The sequence below is a fragment of the Strix uralensis genome, chromosome 7 (genome assembly GCF_047716275.1).
Source record: "Strix uralensis isolate ZFMK-TIS-50842 chromosome 7, bStrUra1, whole genome shotgun sequence".
Classification (NCBI taxonomy): Eukaryota; Metazoa; Chordata; class Aves; order Strigiformes; family Strigidae; genus Strix; species Strix uralensis.
In genome coordinates, this window is record NC_133978.1 from 11,583,099 (window position 1) to 11,602,883 (window position 19,785).

Sequence of the window (19,785 nt, forward strand, 5' to 3'; positions counted from 1 at the left end):
AAATAAGGCTCAAAAGTTTCTTAAATTGCAATAAGTTTCAGTGGGCTTGGCAGCGTCAGGGCAGGCAGGATACCCACTGCAAGGCACCTACCAGAACCAGCCTCACATTCCAGATCACTGGTTTTCAGTTTAGTTGTACGATGTGTTCTTAAACTCTAGTGCTGACAACATGAACAATCCCTCTGAAAATAGTTGACTTTAAAAGATGTTTTGATAAAATTAGTCTAACAGAAAAAAATATTACAGACTGATTCTCATTAACTTAAATAAAGCAAAACTACTTCCAAATCTATATAAAAGTCAACTTAGTCTTTTGCTGGAACTCACCAATCAAAGGAGTCAATTGTTTTGATACACAACCTTACAAATCCTGAAATACTTTTGAAGCAGCCAGGCACTGAACGTAATCCCCAAAGAAAGTCAAACCAACAGAACTTGGACCCTCCTATTGTAGATTAAAAGCTAAAAAATATCTCACTTGACTACAATAATTACAAACATGCAAGTCACTCCGGAAATGTAGGACATGTTTTCACCCACCAAATCAGCACAATAATTTGTGCCTTGTGCTAAGACTTGGAGCTGATATTGTGGTTAATAATGACTAACAGTGCTCTATATCAACTAAGCCACAATTTTAAAATCATCTAAGTTTGTTTGAATTCTACTCCTATGTGATCCTGAAATAACTCATTTAAACTAGGCAATTTTAAATTCAAAGAAACTTCTTGATAAGAACGTTTCAACTCCTACTTACAATAGGACAATTTTGCATTTTTTGATGTTGCTAGCATAGCAATCACTTTTAAGATTAGTTTCATAATATTATCTGGGATGCTCTTATTTGAGCAATGCTCTTTGAGGCCTTCTAGGTATCCTAAAAGCACTCTGCATACATATCTCACCAGATTTTCAAATCCAACCTAAATAGGGTGTAGGGGAGAAGTCTTCTGTTAATATTAACTGAGCCAGGCAAAGACACAAGTAGTTTGGTAAGCAGTAACTCTAATGAAGCTTGTTTTCCACTGGTTCTCTCTTGTATGGATGGGGTTTTTCCACCTCACAGAAAAGATGAACATATTCACCTTCTTCTCAATATGGGAGCACGTAAGGCCTTTTCTCTTCTATCCAACCATTTTGAAGGCATTTATAATCTTTGAGATAATTTGCCTGTCTTGACTTAAATCGGAAAAATGCTCAAAGACCAACTAGAAGGCAACACCACAGTAAATCTCCTGGGGAAAAACAACACACTTTTGTTTTAGTGCCTAAGGGTAATTCTGCAGAAGATTTTGAAGTCCAAACAGGATCTGCCTTTGAGGACATCAATGTACTTTTAACTGGCTAAAAATATTTACCAATTAAGGTGATTCAGTTTTTGAGGAGGTGCAAAGGAAGAAAAAAAATTGGGCAAGTTTGCTCACCAGAAATGAACTGAGTATTAGATGCTTATATACAAAAGCTGTTTTATTATCCAAAAATAGTATAGGAATCTCATCTTGATCACTGAAAGGAAAACGAATGCATGACACAAAGGTTAAGCTGTATATCAGAACTGATTTACAAAGCAAAAGGCTAAGCTGTAATACTTACATGATAACTGCTACTATAAATTAAATCAAGAATACTGTAGTTCATCATTACTATACTGCTTATGAGATATATAGTGAAGGAGGTGAACTAAATAAGCATGTTAGAGAGGACAGATCTTCATACCTTCCTTTAGCAGAAGGTTTCACGGCAACTGTTCTATCCTGCTTATGTCAATCTACATAGAGATATGGAAATGTTTAATTTTAGTCAGTATTTTTTCTTTCTTTTTTTTTTTTTTTTTTTAATGCCTGTCACTTTCTGTAGTAATTTTATTGTCACTGGACAAAATGAAAAGTAGTAAAACAAGCATTAACATAGTCCTAGGTGTCCCAGTTGAACAGGTGGACAATAAAGCAATCTGAGACTACAAGTTCAGAAGTTAAATATATTAGAAATCTTAATGACCACCCAAAAGAGAGAAACAAACCGACAGCACAGTTATTTTCAGAAGCATAACCCCCTCCAAAGATACAGGTTTGCTCTTCAAAACTGAAGCTTAAAGTTATTTTTGGTCAAGCTTTACTCTTCTTTATCATTAGGTCAGATTTCTCTTGGATGAAACTCCCCATTGATTAACACAGTCAAGTAATTAAGTCATTTTTTCCTCTAGTATTAAAAGCTTCTCTTTACTAGAGTCATCCTGTATTCTGGCTAGTGAAACGACACAGGTACTGTTTCAGATCTAGTAAAGCCTCTTCAGTACTTTTAGCCCCTGGCATTCTGGCAGACTACAGCTGGGAGGGTCAAGTGAAAGGAGCTTTTGCTTCACTGCCCTGCTACACCAACTGATATGACAGAATTTTAGATTGCAATGGCAAAAAAATAGCAACTCTAAGTAGAACTCAAAGCTTCACCAAAAATCTCAAAGTTATGAAGTACCTTCATTAAAAAGAAATGTTTGTGAACAGCATCTAGGAATTTAAAAGCTGGAGCATCTCCTGGTTTGGGCTTTTTGGGGGGTTTTATTTATTTTGCTTTTTTGGTGTTTTTTAACCATTTCAGCAGGCAAGCCTATCATACAAGTGAACAACAGAAAAGATGCTTCAGTGAAAGACAGTAACTAAAATGGAATTTATCTAGTTTGCGTTTTGTCCTGCACTAACAATATTATCCATCTAGTCTTTAGTGTTTCCTTAAATTTCATTTGCAGGAGCATTTAAATATGTACTATTAAACTTACTTTCCCTCAATTGTGAACTAGTAGACTGGAAGGAATAGTCCATTTCCAGTTCCATTAGAAAATCTCTGCGTGACATTTTACACTAAGATGCTAAAATAGGTTTCATAAAAACAGGCCTAGATTATGGCAAGTAACCAAATTGGTATTATGGCAAAAATTTTGTAAAACTAACAGAAAGCATCAAATCTCTTGAAAAACTGACTATGCAATATAACATTCCTTATGCACAGAACATCAAAATCAGTCTTAGGAATTTCCGGGGCTGGAATTCAGAGAGGCAATCTGGCATCTCACCTGTCAACCTGGAACGGAAACACCGGCTCTTTATCTGTGGATTTATTCATTAGTACAAAAGAGAACAGCACGCACAGAACTCAGCACCTCTCAGTACTGTTTGTAACTTCAGGAACAAGTTTTAGATGTTCTGAAAGCTTTTTCTAAAGGTTGGATTCAAAGCTGGCATTTTCCATGGACGCAGAAGTCACTTTTTTTCAGTATGTAAAGACAACACCTCACAGCAATGTCACATATTTTACTGCAACTTCAGGTTTTGATCCAGAAGCCCTTGAGAAATCCTCAGACTCAGCACGACTACATTTAAGGACCTTACTATAGCTGTTCTGAGTGATAATGATGCTCAAAATTTTCAGAGGTCTGAGAGAAGACAGCATGAAATATATCAAGGAGTCCTACAAATTTCAGGGCAACATCAGACTCCCCACTTTTATAATCTGTACTACAGGTTTAAACGACAGAACGTGCTGCAATTTAGGAAAAAAACTTCATGTCATCCTTTCATTTTTTAAAAGAAAAAAAGCAACTCAAATCTTACCTGGCTACAGTAGCACAAAACAGGAATCAAATGAGCAAAAGAGAGGCAAAATAAAGGGGGAGCATCTCTCAGCAAAAGCGCTGAGAGGCAGCTCTTACCTGAGAAGTGGAGAAGTGTATTAAGAAACTAACAAAACACAAATTTACATCTACCTGTGCCACGGGAATCTCTTAGGAAGATATTTCAAAGAAATAATCTGTGATACCTCGGAGTATAATGACCTCCTTGGTGAATGTAGTGCTGAATGCAAACTGTAGATATTCTGAGACTCCAGAGGACAGCAACTGAAAGGATTATTTGATGGGTCAGCATCTCAGCTGCATTAACTGTATAAGCGATTTTTTTTTTTCCTTTGAATAAATGGCTGAGCAAAGACTTGTGAAAGGGACTCAGATGGAGTATTTCATGAGTGGCCCTGTAACTAAAATCCCTTTTCCAAAGAGACTAGAACGCAAATATCTGATCGTAACTGAATTTTACAAAAACAAATCTAGGGTTTTTTGTTTGAAAACACAATCTTCTCATATAACATCAGTATCAATTTGGCCCTTTTATAGTTTATAAAAAAAACCTAGCAGTTAAATTTACATTTGATTAAAAGGCTTACAGACAATTCTGTTTTTAGAGGCCACTATAATTAGAACAGAGAAATGAACATTTTTTCCTATGAAATTTTATTTCTGGATTATATTAGTAGAAGCTATTTGTAGGCAGAAACAGCTTCTCCAACACTTGCAAGGCTAGACTTAAGTCCTCCCCTCTCCCCATCACAATGAAATACATTTTGCCAAAGTCTTATAAATGTAGCTGCACTGAATGGATAAAAACTTCTCATTCTTCATGCTCCAAGAGGGAGGACCAAAAGTTTCCTAGAACAGTGGCAGTGTTTTGAAATACTTATTCCAACATGCATGATTCTTTGGCATTAGACTTTTTCAAGAAGAAAAAGCTAAAAGAAACCTCTCGCTGAAGTTATTCCTTTTGTTCTTCACCCACACGCCTCAACCTTGATCAAAGTCATTACGCGGGACCCAATCAACCATCAAGCAAGTCTAATTTTTCAAAGGCACTCAAACTCCTGCACTTGCTCAGCAAATTGTGCGTGAACAGTTTTACTCATATGTGTGTAAGTGTATGTATGTGTACACACACACACCCCCTGTGCAGAAGACCGAGATAGCTGAAAACGAAGCAAAACTAGAAATACATCAATATGCAGAGGTACACCCAAAGCCAGTCATCTGACTGGCATCCCATGGGACCCCACAGCCTCCCTCTCAAGCCGTGCATCCTTGAATAAGATGGAAATCGAGAAAGGTCCGAGCTGTTTACAAATGCATTCAAAAAAAAAAAAAAAAGGAAAAAGATATTTCACATCTCTAAGAGCTACTTAATTTTCTGCACTCAGCTCCATAATCCTGGGTTGATGTGGAGCTTCTGTGGGAAGATATCTGCCTTCCAGACATAGGTACTGTAAGCTCAACCCACCAAAAAGGTAAGAATCTTCTGTTCCAAAAGAAAAAACTCTACCTCTGGCAAGAGATCAAGGGATATAAAGCATATTTCAAGATAGCTGTGAAACACCAGACAGCACCACAGCAGAAACAAGCGAATTTAACTTTCAGATTTCCAAATCAGCAGTGCTGTTCAACAAACTCCTAGGTATACTGCAAAAAGACCAAAATATAAAGGTCAACGAAATGTAAATATCAAGTATGTATTCCAGAAGAGTTCTCCTTACCTGCGTTAGTACTGAGCTGGCTATCCTGGGAACAGTTTTCATTGCCGTCAGAGGTTGACTGTAATGAAGAAGATGGTGCAGTTCTACTTCGTTTTTTGTTAGCTTTCCTTTCTGCTATCTGCCACTCTTCATCTTCATCCTCACTTTCACTCAAGTCATCAAACCCAAAGTACTTGATTTTGTAATTGGAACTCCCAGAACTTCGAGAGGCGCCTTCATCTCCCCCTCCCTCATCTTGATCATCAAACCCAAAAAACTCTAATTTGACATCCTTTTTGGATTTGGTATTGCTTGGTCGAAACCTGGTTGTAGTTTTTGTAGTAGCGATGTCTGCTTTTTTCCTTAAGCGGCCAGCTTCTCCCAAGTCAGTAGGGGCTGCTGTGGTAAACTCATCGATTCGTTCCATGGTATCCTGTATAGTAACATTACAAACCGACAAGCAAGATGGATGTAGAACAGTGTAGTCTCTAGTCCGTCCAACCGTCCCTCTAAAACTGGTCCCACTACTTAAAGAAACTTTTCTTGTTGGGTTCAGAACATCATTATTTGACTCATTGTTTGCTTTGGATAAAGACTGACTAGTGCCATCCATTAGCTTGTCAAAATTTGTTGCCCCTTGTGGTTTTGCTTTGTTGGATCGACAGTATGTCCTACAGTTGCTTGGCCTAGGAATAGTTTGCACAAGCTCTTCACTAATGGCTTCCTTTGGATTTTCAGTATCTTCTTTATCACACTCCTCATCCTTGCTCTTCATCTCCGAGAGATGTTCATTGTCAAAATCTAATATATACTCTCCAGTTCTGGTGTCTTCAGTTTCATCCTCCCATTCATACAAGTGAGTTCTTAATGGCCCCTTTGTCTGAGATGTTTCTGATGGAGAGTCTGCTGTTTTTCCGATGTGGGAGTCCCAAGAATCAGGCAAGTCCTTGGCTTCAATGTTGTATCCAGAAGGGTCTGTAGTTTCAGCATTGCTTTTGTTACAGTCTTCAGCATTCTCATAGATGAGATGACTGTTCTTCTCATTATCTTCATTCAAATTCTGTATTTTATCTACAAGAAAAGACAACTTCATTACCAAAAAAGCATTATTAAAAAATTAAATCATCGCCCTTGCAAGCAACTTTGAAAAGTCACAATATAACAGCAAATATTCAGTGTTCGATAACAAAAAAACATTAAAGAGGTCCTTATCCTTCTGGTTTATACTTTTTAAGCCTTCCAGTTTAAAATTTTTGCTATAATAAAAACTTCTCACCATTTCTAGTAAAAATATATACTAACTTTAAACAAGCATCACTTTGAAAACATGTGCATCGTGAAAAACACAGCAGTAAACCCTAAATACAATCACTTATCCATCTATACAACCTACACAAAAAAGGAGAAAAAGTCTGCAGTGAAATTTTCAGTTTGGTCAGTGTTTCACACACAGTAACTTAAAGTGAATAACTGGAGATATAGAGCAATTATAAAGCATTTTCTAAATATTTAAGAAAAAAATTTTCGTTCCTGTACATAGGTTATAAGAGTACTGTATTTTATTCTTATGTAAACATACACCCCCATCCTTGTTTACATCAAGCTATTGCAACTACACTAGTGTTTCAAATGAAAGTTTTGTGATATAGATTTTAAGTGTCTGATTTGCTTCAGATGCTCTACTTGAAGTAATTTCTGTTTTTGCACAGAACTTGAAAAGAAGTTGGGTTTGTGTGGCAAGGTTTTGGTAGTGGGGGGACTACAGGCGTGGCTTCTGTGAGAAGCTGCTAGAAGCTTCCCCCACGTCTGACAGAGCCAATGCCAGCCGCCTCCAAGAGGGACCTGCCGCTGGCCCAGGCCGAGCCCATCAGCGACAGTGGTAGCGCCTCTGGGATAACATATTTAAGAAGGGGAAAAAAAATGCACAACGGCAACTTCAGCCAAAGAGAGGAGCGAGAATATGTGAGAGAAACAACTCTGCAGACACCAAGTTCAGTGAAGGAGGGGCAGGAGGTGCTCCAGGCGCTGGAGCAGATTCCCCTGCAGCCTGTGGTGCAGCCCATGGTGAGGCAGCTGTGCCCTGCACCCAGGGAGGTCCACAGGGGAACAGATCTCCACCTGCAGCCTGTGGAGGACCCCACACTGGAGCAGGGGGATGCCCAAAAGAGGCTGTGACCCCGTAGGAAGCCCACACTGGGGAAGGTTCACTACAGGACTTGTGACCCCATGGAAGGGACCTCATGCTGGAGCAGAGGAAGAGTGTGAGGAGCCCTCCCCCTGAGAAGGAAGGAGCAGCAGAGACAGTGTGTGATGAACTGACCGAAACCTCCATCCCCTGTCCCCCTGTGCTGCTGTGGGGGAGGAGGTAGAGAATTCAGAAGTGAAATTAAGCTCAGGAAGGTGTTTTAAGATTTGTTTTATTTCTCATTACCTTACTCTGATTTGATTGGCAATAAATTAAGTTACTTTTCCCAAGCTGCCTCTGTTTTGCCCATGACAGTAATTGGTGAGTGATCTCTCTCTGTCCTTATCTCCACCCACAAGCCATTCATTAAATTGTCTCTCCCCTGTCCAGCTGAGGAGTGATAAGAGCAGCTTTGGTGGGCTCCTGGCATCCAGCCAAGGTCAACCCGCCACAAGGTAATATAATTTGAAATGCAAAACATGTATGAATCAATGAATTACCTAAGTTTGCATATATTCATTTGTAATACTACAAGATGCAGTATAGTAGCCGACTGCAGCAGGAAAGGGGATGCACAGGCAGGTTACAGCTGCTTCTTCAGATATTCCTGGTCTAAGAACTAAAGCATCATCACAGCAGAAACGAAAAACAGCATGGGCCACAGAACCTACTGATGAAGTTAAATACATTTGCTGAAAGTTATCCTATAATTCACTGCCTAACGCATTAACTGTACAGCTGCTAAAACCTGTGAAAGTAATCCACTGACATATCTACTAAAAACGCTACAGTTCCCATTACAAACTGTACCACAACTTTTAATCAATGAAACCTGAACAGAACGGCACACAATTTCAGCAACTGCTGCTTCAAATTAAAATATTTGGACTTCCAGAAGAAATACAGAAAATGCAATTCTCAAAATTTTAAATTAAATCACTTCTGAAATGCAGGTTTTTACAACGAACTTCTACAGATCTGAAGAGGAGTTGCTGCCAAAAGTTAGTCTTGCACTTCTCCAACCCATAGCCACACTTGTATTTTATGCTGTCCAAAAGAACAAATTCCACTATAAGAAATCAGTTTTTGTAAGATTTGTTTCTAGCCGAGCAGTATCCACACAATATGTAATGCCAGAAAAGACAGTACTAAGTCTTTCACCTGTTGTCCTCTAAACTGGTAGGGAAACCAGTCCCTTTGGTTTCCCTGAATGCCAACAATAGCTCAGTGGATTTGGTACCAGAGTTTCACGAAGACTGCATTTGCATCTGCCATGTTCTGTTGTTGCACCTCACACACAGATACCCAGAAATACAAGTGTGTTACTTTCTGGAAACAAGACAAGCAGAAATGTCTTTGAAATTTCTGAGACACTATAACCAAATACAGGAACCAAGGTGTCTACAGTTACTATCAACACTCACTGTACTGGCTGCCTAGGCCAGGAGAAGCAAGATAAGAAGTCTGACTGGAATGCAAAAGACCCTGACACATAGAAGAGTAGCACATGATGAGATCAACTGGAGAAACAGAAGCCACTGGGACAGGAACAAGTAGGAAAAAAAAAAAATCCTAGAAAAGAACACACTTAGAAGACACAGGCACAGAATGCGACAGTAATAAAAGAAGCTCCACTGGCAGAATGCAACCCTAGCAAAGGCTTCCTAAACTTATCACTAAAATGAAGGCTTTAGCATCCTTTAGCACTAGTCCTGACTGCATTAAACTTCATCAGCTACCATCCACCCAAGCAGCACAGAAGTTTCATAGCAAGGTTGCAACCTTTCTAATGAGGAAAGTGAGCATCAGTACTGTTCCAGAGACTTCTGTTCCTTGGTTTTCAAATTAAACCATCGTCATCTAAATGCCACCCTAGCACACATGGTTTATAAAAGAACTTTAAGGTGCAAGCAGAAAATCCTAGTAAAAGAAATGTCTACCAAGTCAAGATTTGCAGGAAATGAGTTTAATCCTAGCTGAAATTCCTCAGGGAGACAGGACAAGTAATATCTCACAAACTGCATCTAGGTTTTCTGGGAGTCCAGCTGAGGTCTCTCTTAAAAGTTTACATATTCAGCTAGAAATAAAAAAAGCTCTTCACAGAATATATGAAATGCAAAACTAAATTCCCCAAAGTACATCAGTCCTAGCCATCTCAGTGATAGAATCTTGTTTAATCTTTTTCAGTAGCCATACATTATACAAGAAACCTTGTTATTCCCATTTCAGTCTCATGCTTGTGATAATCTAAGAGGCCCAACCAAAATTAATCTTTCTGTTATCAGAGAGTGAGTTTGACAGTGTACAACAGGTTCCTTTTCTCTCCCATGTTCAATATTATCGTGCAATTGAAGACTACTGTAATACTTACGCTTGAAAACCAGCAAATTAAACTCAAAAAATTTTCAGACTTTCTTGCTAAAATACATTATTTTGCAGCCTCACCACTACTGTTCCATATCTGAGTGCATATTTTCTTGAATTAATTAAGTCTAAGCAACTTTTAAAATAAGTATATTTAAAATATGCCTGACTTGGTTTACTAAATTGTTAGGAAATTTCAGTATGCATACCTGGAAAGGGAATGGTTTTCCCATCCCAAGAAAGTCCAGGATCTTAAAGAGCCACATTTCATACCAGGACCAAATCAAATCTCATCTTCCCAGGGAAGGACTATAATATATGTGTGCATATGCACATTACAACCCAAGAGTCAAATAATTCAGGAAGCTGGTTTGAGATTTAAAAAGCTGAACTTCATTTTTAGATTGTCTTAGCTTGAATCATTATCATCTCAGCCACAGTCTGTACTCTCAAGTAGAGGAGATAATCAACACATCAAGCCTGGAAAACAGACTGAAGAGGCCAAAGATATATATATAAAAAGAGATATAGCTAATATCATTAGCATTGACAAAAAATTAATGGAAAAAATTACCAAGGAATCCGTCTCCAAAAAAACATTAATCAACTACTCTGAAAAAGGTTTTGTGTGGGTTTTGGGTTTTTTTGGTTTTGGTTGGTTTTTGTGGGGTTATTTGGGGGTTTTGTTGGTTTTTTTGTTGTTGTTGTTTGGGTTTTTTGTTTGGTTGGTTTTTTTGGGTTTGTGGTTTTGTTTTTTTTTTTTTTTTTTTTTTTTACACTCTGCTACTAGCACATCACAAAAATCATGACTACCCTATAATATATATTTTTAAACATGTTCTCTTAAAACTCCAGAATTTTAATACATAAAAAGCAAAAATATTCAGGGAGCGCATATTTAAGTCTTTCACTTCAGATCACTTCATCTAAAACACTCTGAATTCTTCTGTTCATTCATCAGTTCTGAACCAGTGTTTAGGAGCTGAAACCACTTTCCTTTCTCAGTCCCTTGCCAGGAAGTTACTCTGTTGGTAACCAAGAGCTAAAGCCATCATCTACTAGGGCTTTGTAAGAAAGATGATCCTTATGACACTTATATCAACTACAGTGCTGCTTTTATTTAAAAAAGTTTTTCTAACATGCATTAGATATTTCACCAAGTAATAATAGATCCAAACAGATCACTAAAATTCACTCTTAATGAAACTATTAATTTTGATTATGTCGTTACATACACTGAAAAATTACTCTACAAATTGTTCTAGAATATTTTAGAATGTTCTAAAATTAGCCTAATATTTGTAGGACTCTGAGCAAGCAACACAGTGCCATCTAGTCGTCCGTGACCTATTAAGGGAACAAAACTTTCTACTCTCTTATTACAGCAGCCTCATTTGGACAAACTGAAGCATCAGTTGAGAGATGCATTATGACAAGAACAATCCTTCTTCACATCTATTTTCTCCATTTCAATTTTTCAGTACTTGCTGCACTGAGGCTGTTACACTTCTTCCCAGAGTGGCTCCTAATCTCATCTCCAATTTCACACTTACCCAACCTGCCTGCTCTTCTCCATGTGCTTGTTCCCAACAGTCCCAAGTACAAAACTGAGGAAACTGAGCTAGCTATTAATTCCACAATGCCAGTCTCCACCACCTGTAAGAGAACCACCAAAGCCACACAGGTACTTCAAGGCATTAGTACACCTCCATATTAGTAACATTTGATCAGACTGGGTTAAGGCAGTAGCACCATACACATCTAGTCCTTCCAGTCTTGGATTCCTTGTTTCTCTTCATCTGTAAATGTGAGTAAAATAACCTTCTCTAGTCAGCTCAGCTGACTAATAAATAACAAAACCATTCTACCCCAGTCAAACAGCTTTCTTAATGTTCGGTTTACTGCTCTTCCAGTACATGATCTTAAAGGCAAACATTCATCGTTAACAGCTCTTTCTGTACCACAGCAGGGCTTCTGTTGCCTTTACATAAGCTATGCATTGTTTTAAGTATGTGCATAAGCAACTTAGAACTTTGAATTGTCTCTGAAAAGACTCCACAAGTATCAACAAAATGTTACATCTTATTTTTCACTCTCCACTAGTGATTTAATACAGCAAAGTTACTTTTAAACAGCAAATAAATGGCAGCTACCCTCCCCCTTCACTTTGTGCCTATCAGGCACCAAAATTTTAAAACCACCCAATAATTCAGAAGTCTTAGTAACTGCAGCTGGAAGGGTTTTCCATCTCCAATAATAAACAAGGCTGATGGAAAACTTAACCAGTAAACTGCTTACTGTATACCAGGTAGAAAGTTTGGCTTTAAAACTGGATCACCATAATACACTAGTGGAGAACTAAGCAGTGACACTTAGGGGAATACTTCCTCAAAGGATACTTTGGCAAACCACTGGTTTCATCTTATCAGTGGGTCAACAGGTGTCAGACTGAAGCTTCTATACCAGAAATTACTGCAAATCACTTGCTAATTGTGCAAAGGTGTACAATACCAGCAATTCTGATAACCTTGATTTTTAAAATTACTATATTTATCTGTAGTAACTATTACAGCAAAGCTAGCATGACTGTAGGAAACATAACGTGTAGTTTTATTTGCAGATACAGAAAGCACAGAGAAAATATGAAAAAATTAACTAATTTTGAAAGATTAGATATTCTGTAGTTCAGAGGCATGTAATTTCTCCTCCCAATTTTAACTACAATTAGGCTCTTTGGGGCTCAAATACCAGAATAAATCTCCCAAGTAATTTCAGATCAGCAACAGCATCTAACTATATAATCCACCAGTGAGTTTTGTGGGTTTTTTCCACGTATTAGCACAATATTCCTAAGAACCATAACAATCTTCTCTAGTAATCATTATTTGTTTTCTGTTTAAATCTCTAGAACTTAACTACCAGAGTACAAGGGAACCAATCTAAATGACTGGGAGGTCTAAATTAAATGATAAATACCCATGCATTTATACATACCTCTTGCTTTATTTTATGCTCTAGTTTATGTCACTAGCAAGATAGAGATGTCTTAAGTATTGCTGATGAATTTAAAAAAGTGAAACTTCTACTCTTTCCCAAACACACTGAGATGTTTTCACAAAAATGCACACGACCAAACCTCACAAAAATATAGTTAAGTGATTATGATGATTATTATCCCAAGTAACCTTTGTAAGATGACCGTTAGAGACAAAAATTCAAGCTCATACACTGCAAGATATTCAATTTATATAAGGTAATAGTTTATACCCGTCTAGATATATGAAAACATTCAAACAGTAGGAATGTATCCAAGTTCTCAAGATCCCACTTCTTCAGTAACAAACCTTTGCTTTTCCAGTAATAAACCTTTAAACATTAAACAAATGCACATCTAGACTTATTGTATCCTTTAGACTAGATGGATATAAAGAGAATATTAACTTCACATCTTTTTAAAAAAATACATATATAAGCACTCACTTATTAGATGGAACAAATGCTATTCTATATATCCAACAACAGAGAAAATGCCTTGTGGCTACCACGAGTAGTCATAGTGGGTTTACCTCTTGCCTTTTCATTTTTGAGATCATGTACAAAAGGATGACTGCAATTCTAGACTATTTTTTTTTTTTTTAAAAAGAGAAGTGAATTTTCTTTAGAGCTAAAGACACCTATATTCTTCAGCTGGACATCTTCAATATTTCTGACATTAAGATGTCTCAGATTTCAACTTTATTTTTTCATTAAATACCCATAACTCATCTCACCCTTATTTTAAAAGGTTTTTCTTTTTAAGAAGCTAATGTCTACCTCAAAATGCGCTTCCAAATGGCCCTCAAAAGCATTATTATTTTTTCACTGTACTATATGAGAAAATGAAGGAATATCTCCCGATCCACAAAACATTTAGATTGATCACAGTAATAATAAAAGACACCATATAATTACAGACTTGTTGAGATCGTGAGAGGTCTAAAAAAATTGCAAGGCTTTCAGAAACTGCCAGAATGAAGAAAATCACCTTTTTTTTTTTTTTTTTTTTTTTTTTGAAATTGCATGCCCATTTTTCCAGAGCAAAAGCCATGCTAGGCCAGTTGAGCAGTACCTCTGGTACTAACTCAAGCTGCCTTCTAGCACAGGCATTGAACACAAGAAGGGGACTCTAAGGCATCCTCTATTCACCTGGCTCAAAAAACTTCACTTCTGGCTGATGATGATATAAGAAAAAGAAATTGCTAGAACTAATAAAGAGACCATATGGCAATTTATCTGCCACACCTGGCTAAGTGATTCCAGTCATTTTATATTGCATACATGGCAAAGAAACATAAGAGATAAATGCATAAAAGTTTTAAAAATGCAAAAATATGAGTAACTCTAAACTTGACCTTTTACTGTCCCCCACTGCTTGGAGTGGTGTGGAACATTTGCATTACTTCTTTCTCACCTCCGGTAGCGACAAGTACACATATGGGGAAGTTACTGGTACAAGCAACAGCAGGCTGTGACAGCCACTGACCAACATCATCTGTAAGGACAAGACAGCTTTCTGTGAAACAAGTGAGCATGATCCCAAGACCTAGAAATAAGCATCAAGAGACCAAAAGGAACAGGCAAAAACCATCTGCATTACCTATAGCCACAACAGGCCAGCAGAGTCCAGAGTGGCCAGGAAAAGATGCCTAGTATGAGAAACAGTTCAATGAGTAATTAACACAACGTTCTCCTCCTGGTGATTTTGAAAGCAGATACAGGTAGAGAATACTAGAAACTACCTGAAAGTACCTGTGGAGAAGGGAGGAGAAAGTAAATGTCCAGGGCAGGGAACAGGAGCTTAAGAGGTTGCACAAGTTGTTCCAGGAGCCTGAAGTATTTTTCCATGATTTGTAACACATCTTGCCAGAGTTGCTGTTTCGTCAAACCTGAGCTACTTATCTTTTTTTCCTGGACAGCTTCATATATTCCTCAGAGAATTTTTTAGACAGCTCAAACTGGTATTTTCTCATATCATCACTGATAACATACTAGAATATTTACAGTAATTGGTAATATTTACATATTGGTATGACTGATCACCTAAGCATTGCACTTGTAGCAGTTGGGTCAACACTACAGGAACCATCCTCATGCCTACTCAAGGTTCGCCATAACACCATTTACTGTTGCATTAACTCAAACTTCATCAACACGTGCTCTAGGCAGAGCCTGAAGGCAGTGAGCAGGTTAATACAGAAAGAAGCCATAAAACCAGTTCTTATCATTTCTCACAGGAGATTTGACAGAGCCTTCTTACTTGAAGAGGAAACACTGAAGGTTGGAGAAAAGATAACTCTCCCATCAACCACTGAAGCAGCAAGATTTACCAATTTCATACCCTGATCCTTAGGGTAGAGCATATACCAAGATGGGATCCTAAAAATGAAGGGAAAAAAATCCTCTTGGAAACCAAATTCTCTTCTTGGAAAAAAAAAAAAAACCAACACCATAATCCAAACCAATCATCAAGAAATGTACCCACCAGCCTAGTCCCCATTTCAATTCCATTTCATTTCCATTTAACTTAGAAGACTAAGTGGCTTGGCTCTAAGTCTGAAAACATCATTTTCAGCACCACAGAAGTCAAATCATCATTAACAGTCGAATTAATTAATTGCCTAAAGTCAAACACTATATGCTTTTGTTAACAATTCAGTGGTAGAGCTGCAGAACCTTATTTGCTATTTTTAAGTTACTTGGAGCACAGAGCAGTCTCTTTGGCTGTAAGAACAATGTCTCAGTGTAAATTTTTGTCCTGAACAACTTGGGGCTCACAGAACAAAGAAAGCTCGTCACCCCACAACTCAACTGCTGCCCCCCTCCAGCCTCCTCAACACCAACCTGTTTGACTGGGCAGGAGACGGCACACACTGCAGATCATGCACAGCAACACGTGCTGGCGAGCCAGCTTGCTGCTGCCATTTCAAATGGATTAGGGACCCAGTTATAACCGCATTTTCCTTACCAGGATGCAGACAAGAGAGGTAAGGAACAGATAAAGCAATTCAACTCAGTTTTTCACTCCGCTATTTTTCATGGCACTTGAAATAGCACTGTACCTTTGAAATGTCTCCTTACCACTCCAAGTTTGATTAAAACTGGTTAACAAGCACAAGTGTTACTAGGAAATTGAGGAAACAAAAGGTCAATATTAGCCCTCGTATGCTACGAAAACATGCTAAGATGTCAAAATATTACCAGATATGCAAAATAAATGCTTGTTTGTTCAATTTACTCATGCAAGAGTTGCCAGTATTAAATGTTAGCCCTACTAACTTGAACTCCAGGTTAGTTTGCTCTCAGTTTTTGCTATTCTTGATGAATGCTAACCAAAGCATCCTCCAAACTACAGACAAAAAACATACTGCCTTCTGTAGCTTTCATAGCATGAGATCTTACACTCCTTCATTGCTGTGTAACTAGCTGTAGAAGCCTTCACTTTAATATTGAAAGGAGCATGATTGAATTATTATAGACAGGAAACAAATCTACAAACTTAAACTAAGTTTCTTTTAGTATTAGCCACACAAATTCACAGAATTCAATGCAAATGTATAAACAATATTGAAGTTAGTCAGAAGCAATGAAATTTTTAAAAGGGCAAACAGGTGGCATGATGCCAATTTTATATTCCTCTTTATTTCTCTTCAAATAGACACCTGATTACCAAGACAGATGTAAAAGCAAGAAAACGAAACACGAAAGAAAAGAAGGCAGGAAGATTTAAAAAAAAAAAAGTGTGTTTAGGGCCTTCAGATTCCTCCAGCTACCGAGGGCACATACATTAACAGGCTACAGCTCATGAACAGACCACTGACACGGGATGTAAGAAACAGTTTGTTAAGCTACAGCTCTGCCTGATGTTCCTGAACACTCAGAAACATTTACTACGGCTCCATTACACCATCACCAGTGTTCCCAAGCATAAAGCTACATCACTTTACAACTTGAGGCTGACCAAGCTAAAGGAAAAGACGAATATTTACTAGGTGCTTGTATCACATTTCTCACTTCTGGGAAGAGAGCCTAAAGGAGACATACACACAGTATCTTCTCTGGTTTGGACAGAAAACCAGCAACTGCAGAGAAGCCATGCTTTTCTTCAAATAAGAAAACTAATTTCATTACAGTTTCTCTCTTCTACTGTACATTGGAAATGAAATGTTTTGGTTGGTAAGGAGAAAAGGTTACAGACTAAACTCCTTTGATCCATTTTCTACTTATGACTGAACAGCTGGGAAACACAGAAAAAAGCTTATGGATGTAAAATACACAATTCTAAGAAATGGGCAAAATTTGTTTAGATCCGTCATTACCCATTGATGTCCATAAGATCTCGAAAAGCAGTGCCTGTTAGCAGGCATAAAGAGAAGATAAGAAGCGTAAGAGCTTCAGAAGATTAGACTCTCAAGACCAGTTTCATGGTTGACAATCACTAAAATAGCTAAAATTATAGCACCACCACATCCACAGCTAGGATTACAAATTCTTAAGTAATTCTGGTTCTTTACTCTCTTCTGAATCAAAATGAGCTGCCCACAAGCTCACTCAGGTTGGATTGACATGGTTTGCCTCTTTGCAGATGTTTTAAGTGGCATCTTCTTTTGCAGAATTCCACAGAAAACCCTCAAGTGATGAGATTTAATTTACTGCCATCACAGAACTATTTTCCTTAAGAATAGTTTGCTTCTCTTGTTTCTTTTCCAGCACACTGAATATCACAATTCTAAAGAAAATCATATGAAAAGTTTGAATTTATTAAGACTATGTACAAAACAAGTTCTCAATCATGTTACATCTTGTCACTTCAGTTAAGAGTAGCTTTTCTTCTGAACGTGGAGCTTGTAAGACAGGAGACATCTTTTCTTCTCTCAAATCACCTAGATGCAGCCTTTCAGTTTGGTAACAGTGTTCGGCATCTCTAATAACCCGTTAGTTTCATTCCATGAACCTAACAGATTTTCACATTTCGAGAACACGAACGGTTCTGCTGCGGCTGCTGCTAGCACAATACCCCACCATGCTGTGGCTCCACCCTGTGAAAGGCTGAACGCTAACCACTGCATTATTGCTTCTCACCACGGACCCCTGTTTAAGCTGTAAGAAGTAATTCCTCGTAGACTTTTTTCCACCAGGAAAACATGCTATCAGCAGGCATCCTGAAAGGTTGTCTTATGCTGGTGGAAAAAACGATACCACCTGTCAGACAGCGTACAGGGTTTTTTTAAATCCTTATATTTCAGTGGAAATGGAAGGCTTTCACAAGGGCACAGGCTGACATGACCACCTTCCCTCTCATGCAGAAAACATTCAGAGCTAACCACTTGCCTTTATCTCAGGCACAATTTTCAAGGGTATGGCAAGATGTTTCTTGAAGCAACAGTCTAGCTGCTTTTCTGCTCTTCTACTACTTTTTCACCTAGCAATCATTAGATATTCTGCCTGATCAGTGATCTTTCATTGTATCTTAAGTCACTGTGTGTCTCAATACCACCTTCACACCAATCTATACACACATACCTGGCCAAACTACACATAGTGCCATGTTCAGCACAACTGCCTTGCCAGCAAACACTTGGGGGGGGGGTGGGGGGGGTGGGAACACCAAACCTCAAAATTACTAATCTACTCCTTCATTACTAGACATCTCCTCCAACAATTAAAATATAGCTAAAAATTAACCTAGGTTGCTATATCCAGCCTCTCAATTTCTATCAAATTCAAGCTCTGTAGCTTCCCTTGCACTTTGACCCTTTTTGTTTTCCCAGGTAAGTATTTTTGTCCAAGCTGCACCTTCAGTCTTATAGCTTGTCTTTCACAGATGGAATAACTATCATTCCTCCTTCAATCCTCTTTCTAATCTTGCTTAAAACTCTTCTACAACATTCTGAAAACCTCATTTAAAGTCTGTTTTTCTTCCGGTGAGTATATACTTACAAGATAAATACGACTTTTTTTTAACATTGCCTCACATCTGTTTCTAGCCACATGCATAACAATATGAATTATAATGTGACTCTACAGACACTGATATTATGTAAAAACCCAACACACCACACAGCATGTTATCAATGCTCACACCCAACTTGCATGCAAAGTCCACAACTGTCTCAAATGAAGGAGAAATTCCAGTTTTTGTAAACAATGCTAAAATCCCTTCCTACAGAAAGGAAACTATTTTTTGTCTTCCAGCAAAGAATTAAGCTTTGAAGAACTCTACAACACCACAAGTAAGAGTATTTGATCAGAAATCTAAAAATAAAACGGTCCTGAATAGACAAAAAATTGTGCAACATCACATCCAATGGTCAGATGAGCTGCTGCACTCTCTAATACAAGAGTTGTCAGAGCCTGAACCAGCTGTATCATGTGTTCACCTCTGATGGAAGTCCAGTGAAACAGACACATTCCTCCTCACTGGTAGCACGAAAGGCAGCTTTCCTCGGAGCAGCAGGAGAAAGCAGATCCAGGAAGCTAACTACTTCCCCCTTGCCGGGAAAACAAGACAAAGTGTCATGGGCAACACAAGGGATTGGCACATGTCAAAAAAAAAAAAAAAAAAAAGGGCTCGCTTTCACTGACTTTTGTAGTGTGAGCCCTTATGAAAAAAGTATTAAATCATATTATAGCAGCACTAGTAACTGTCAAAACAAATGCATCCTTAGGCTAAGTCAGTCTGAATTCAGACACTACTCACAAATATGTTGAAACCCTTTACTGAATACAGTAGCAGTTTCTTAAAAGAAAATATGAGCTAAGTTTGAACTTGAAAAACATTTTCCACACAATAAGATCTCAGCTGTTTGAACCCAAACTGGCTTCCTCACCAACTGTTTTCTGCTCTCCTGCAAGTTTTGGCCCATTTAAGAGGT

General features: G+C 38.1%; 1 protein-coding gene across 2 annotated transcripts in view; it reads right to left on the reverse strand.

Moving 5' to 3' along the window:
* Window positions 1–19,785, reverse strand: part of WAPL (WAPL cohesin release factor) — a 74,432-nt gene that overhangs the window by 43,734 nt on the left and 10,913 nt on the right. For both annotated transcript variants that reach the window (XM_074874421.1, XM_074874420.1), the window contains exon 3: window positions 5,347–6,396. In XM_074874421.1, the coding sequence (XP_074730522.1) occupies window positions 5,347–6,396 (1,050 nt within the window). The remainder of the gene's footprint in view (window positions 1–5,346; window positions 6,397–19,785) is intronic.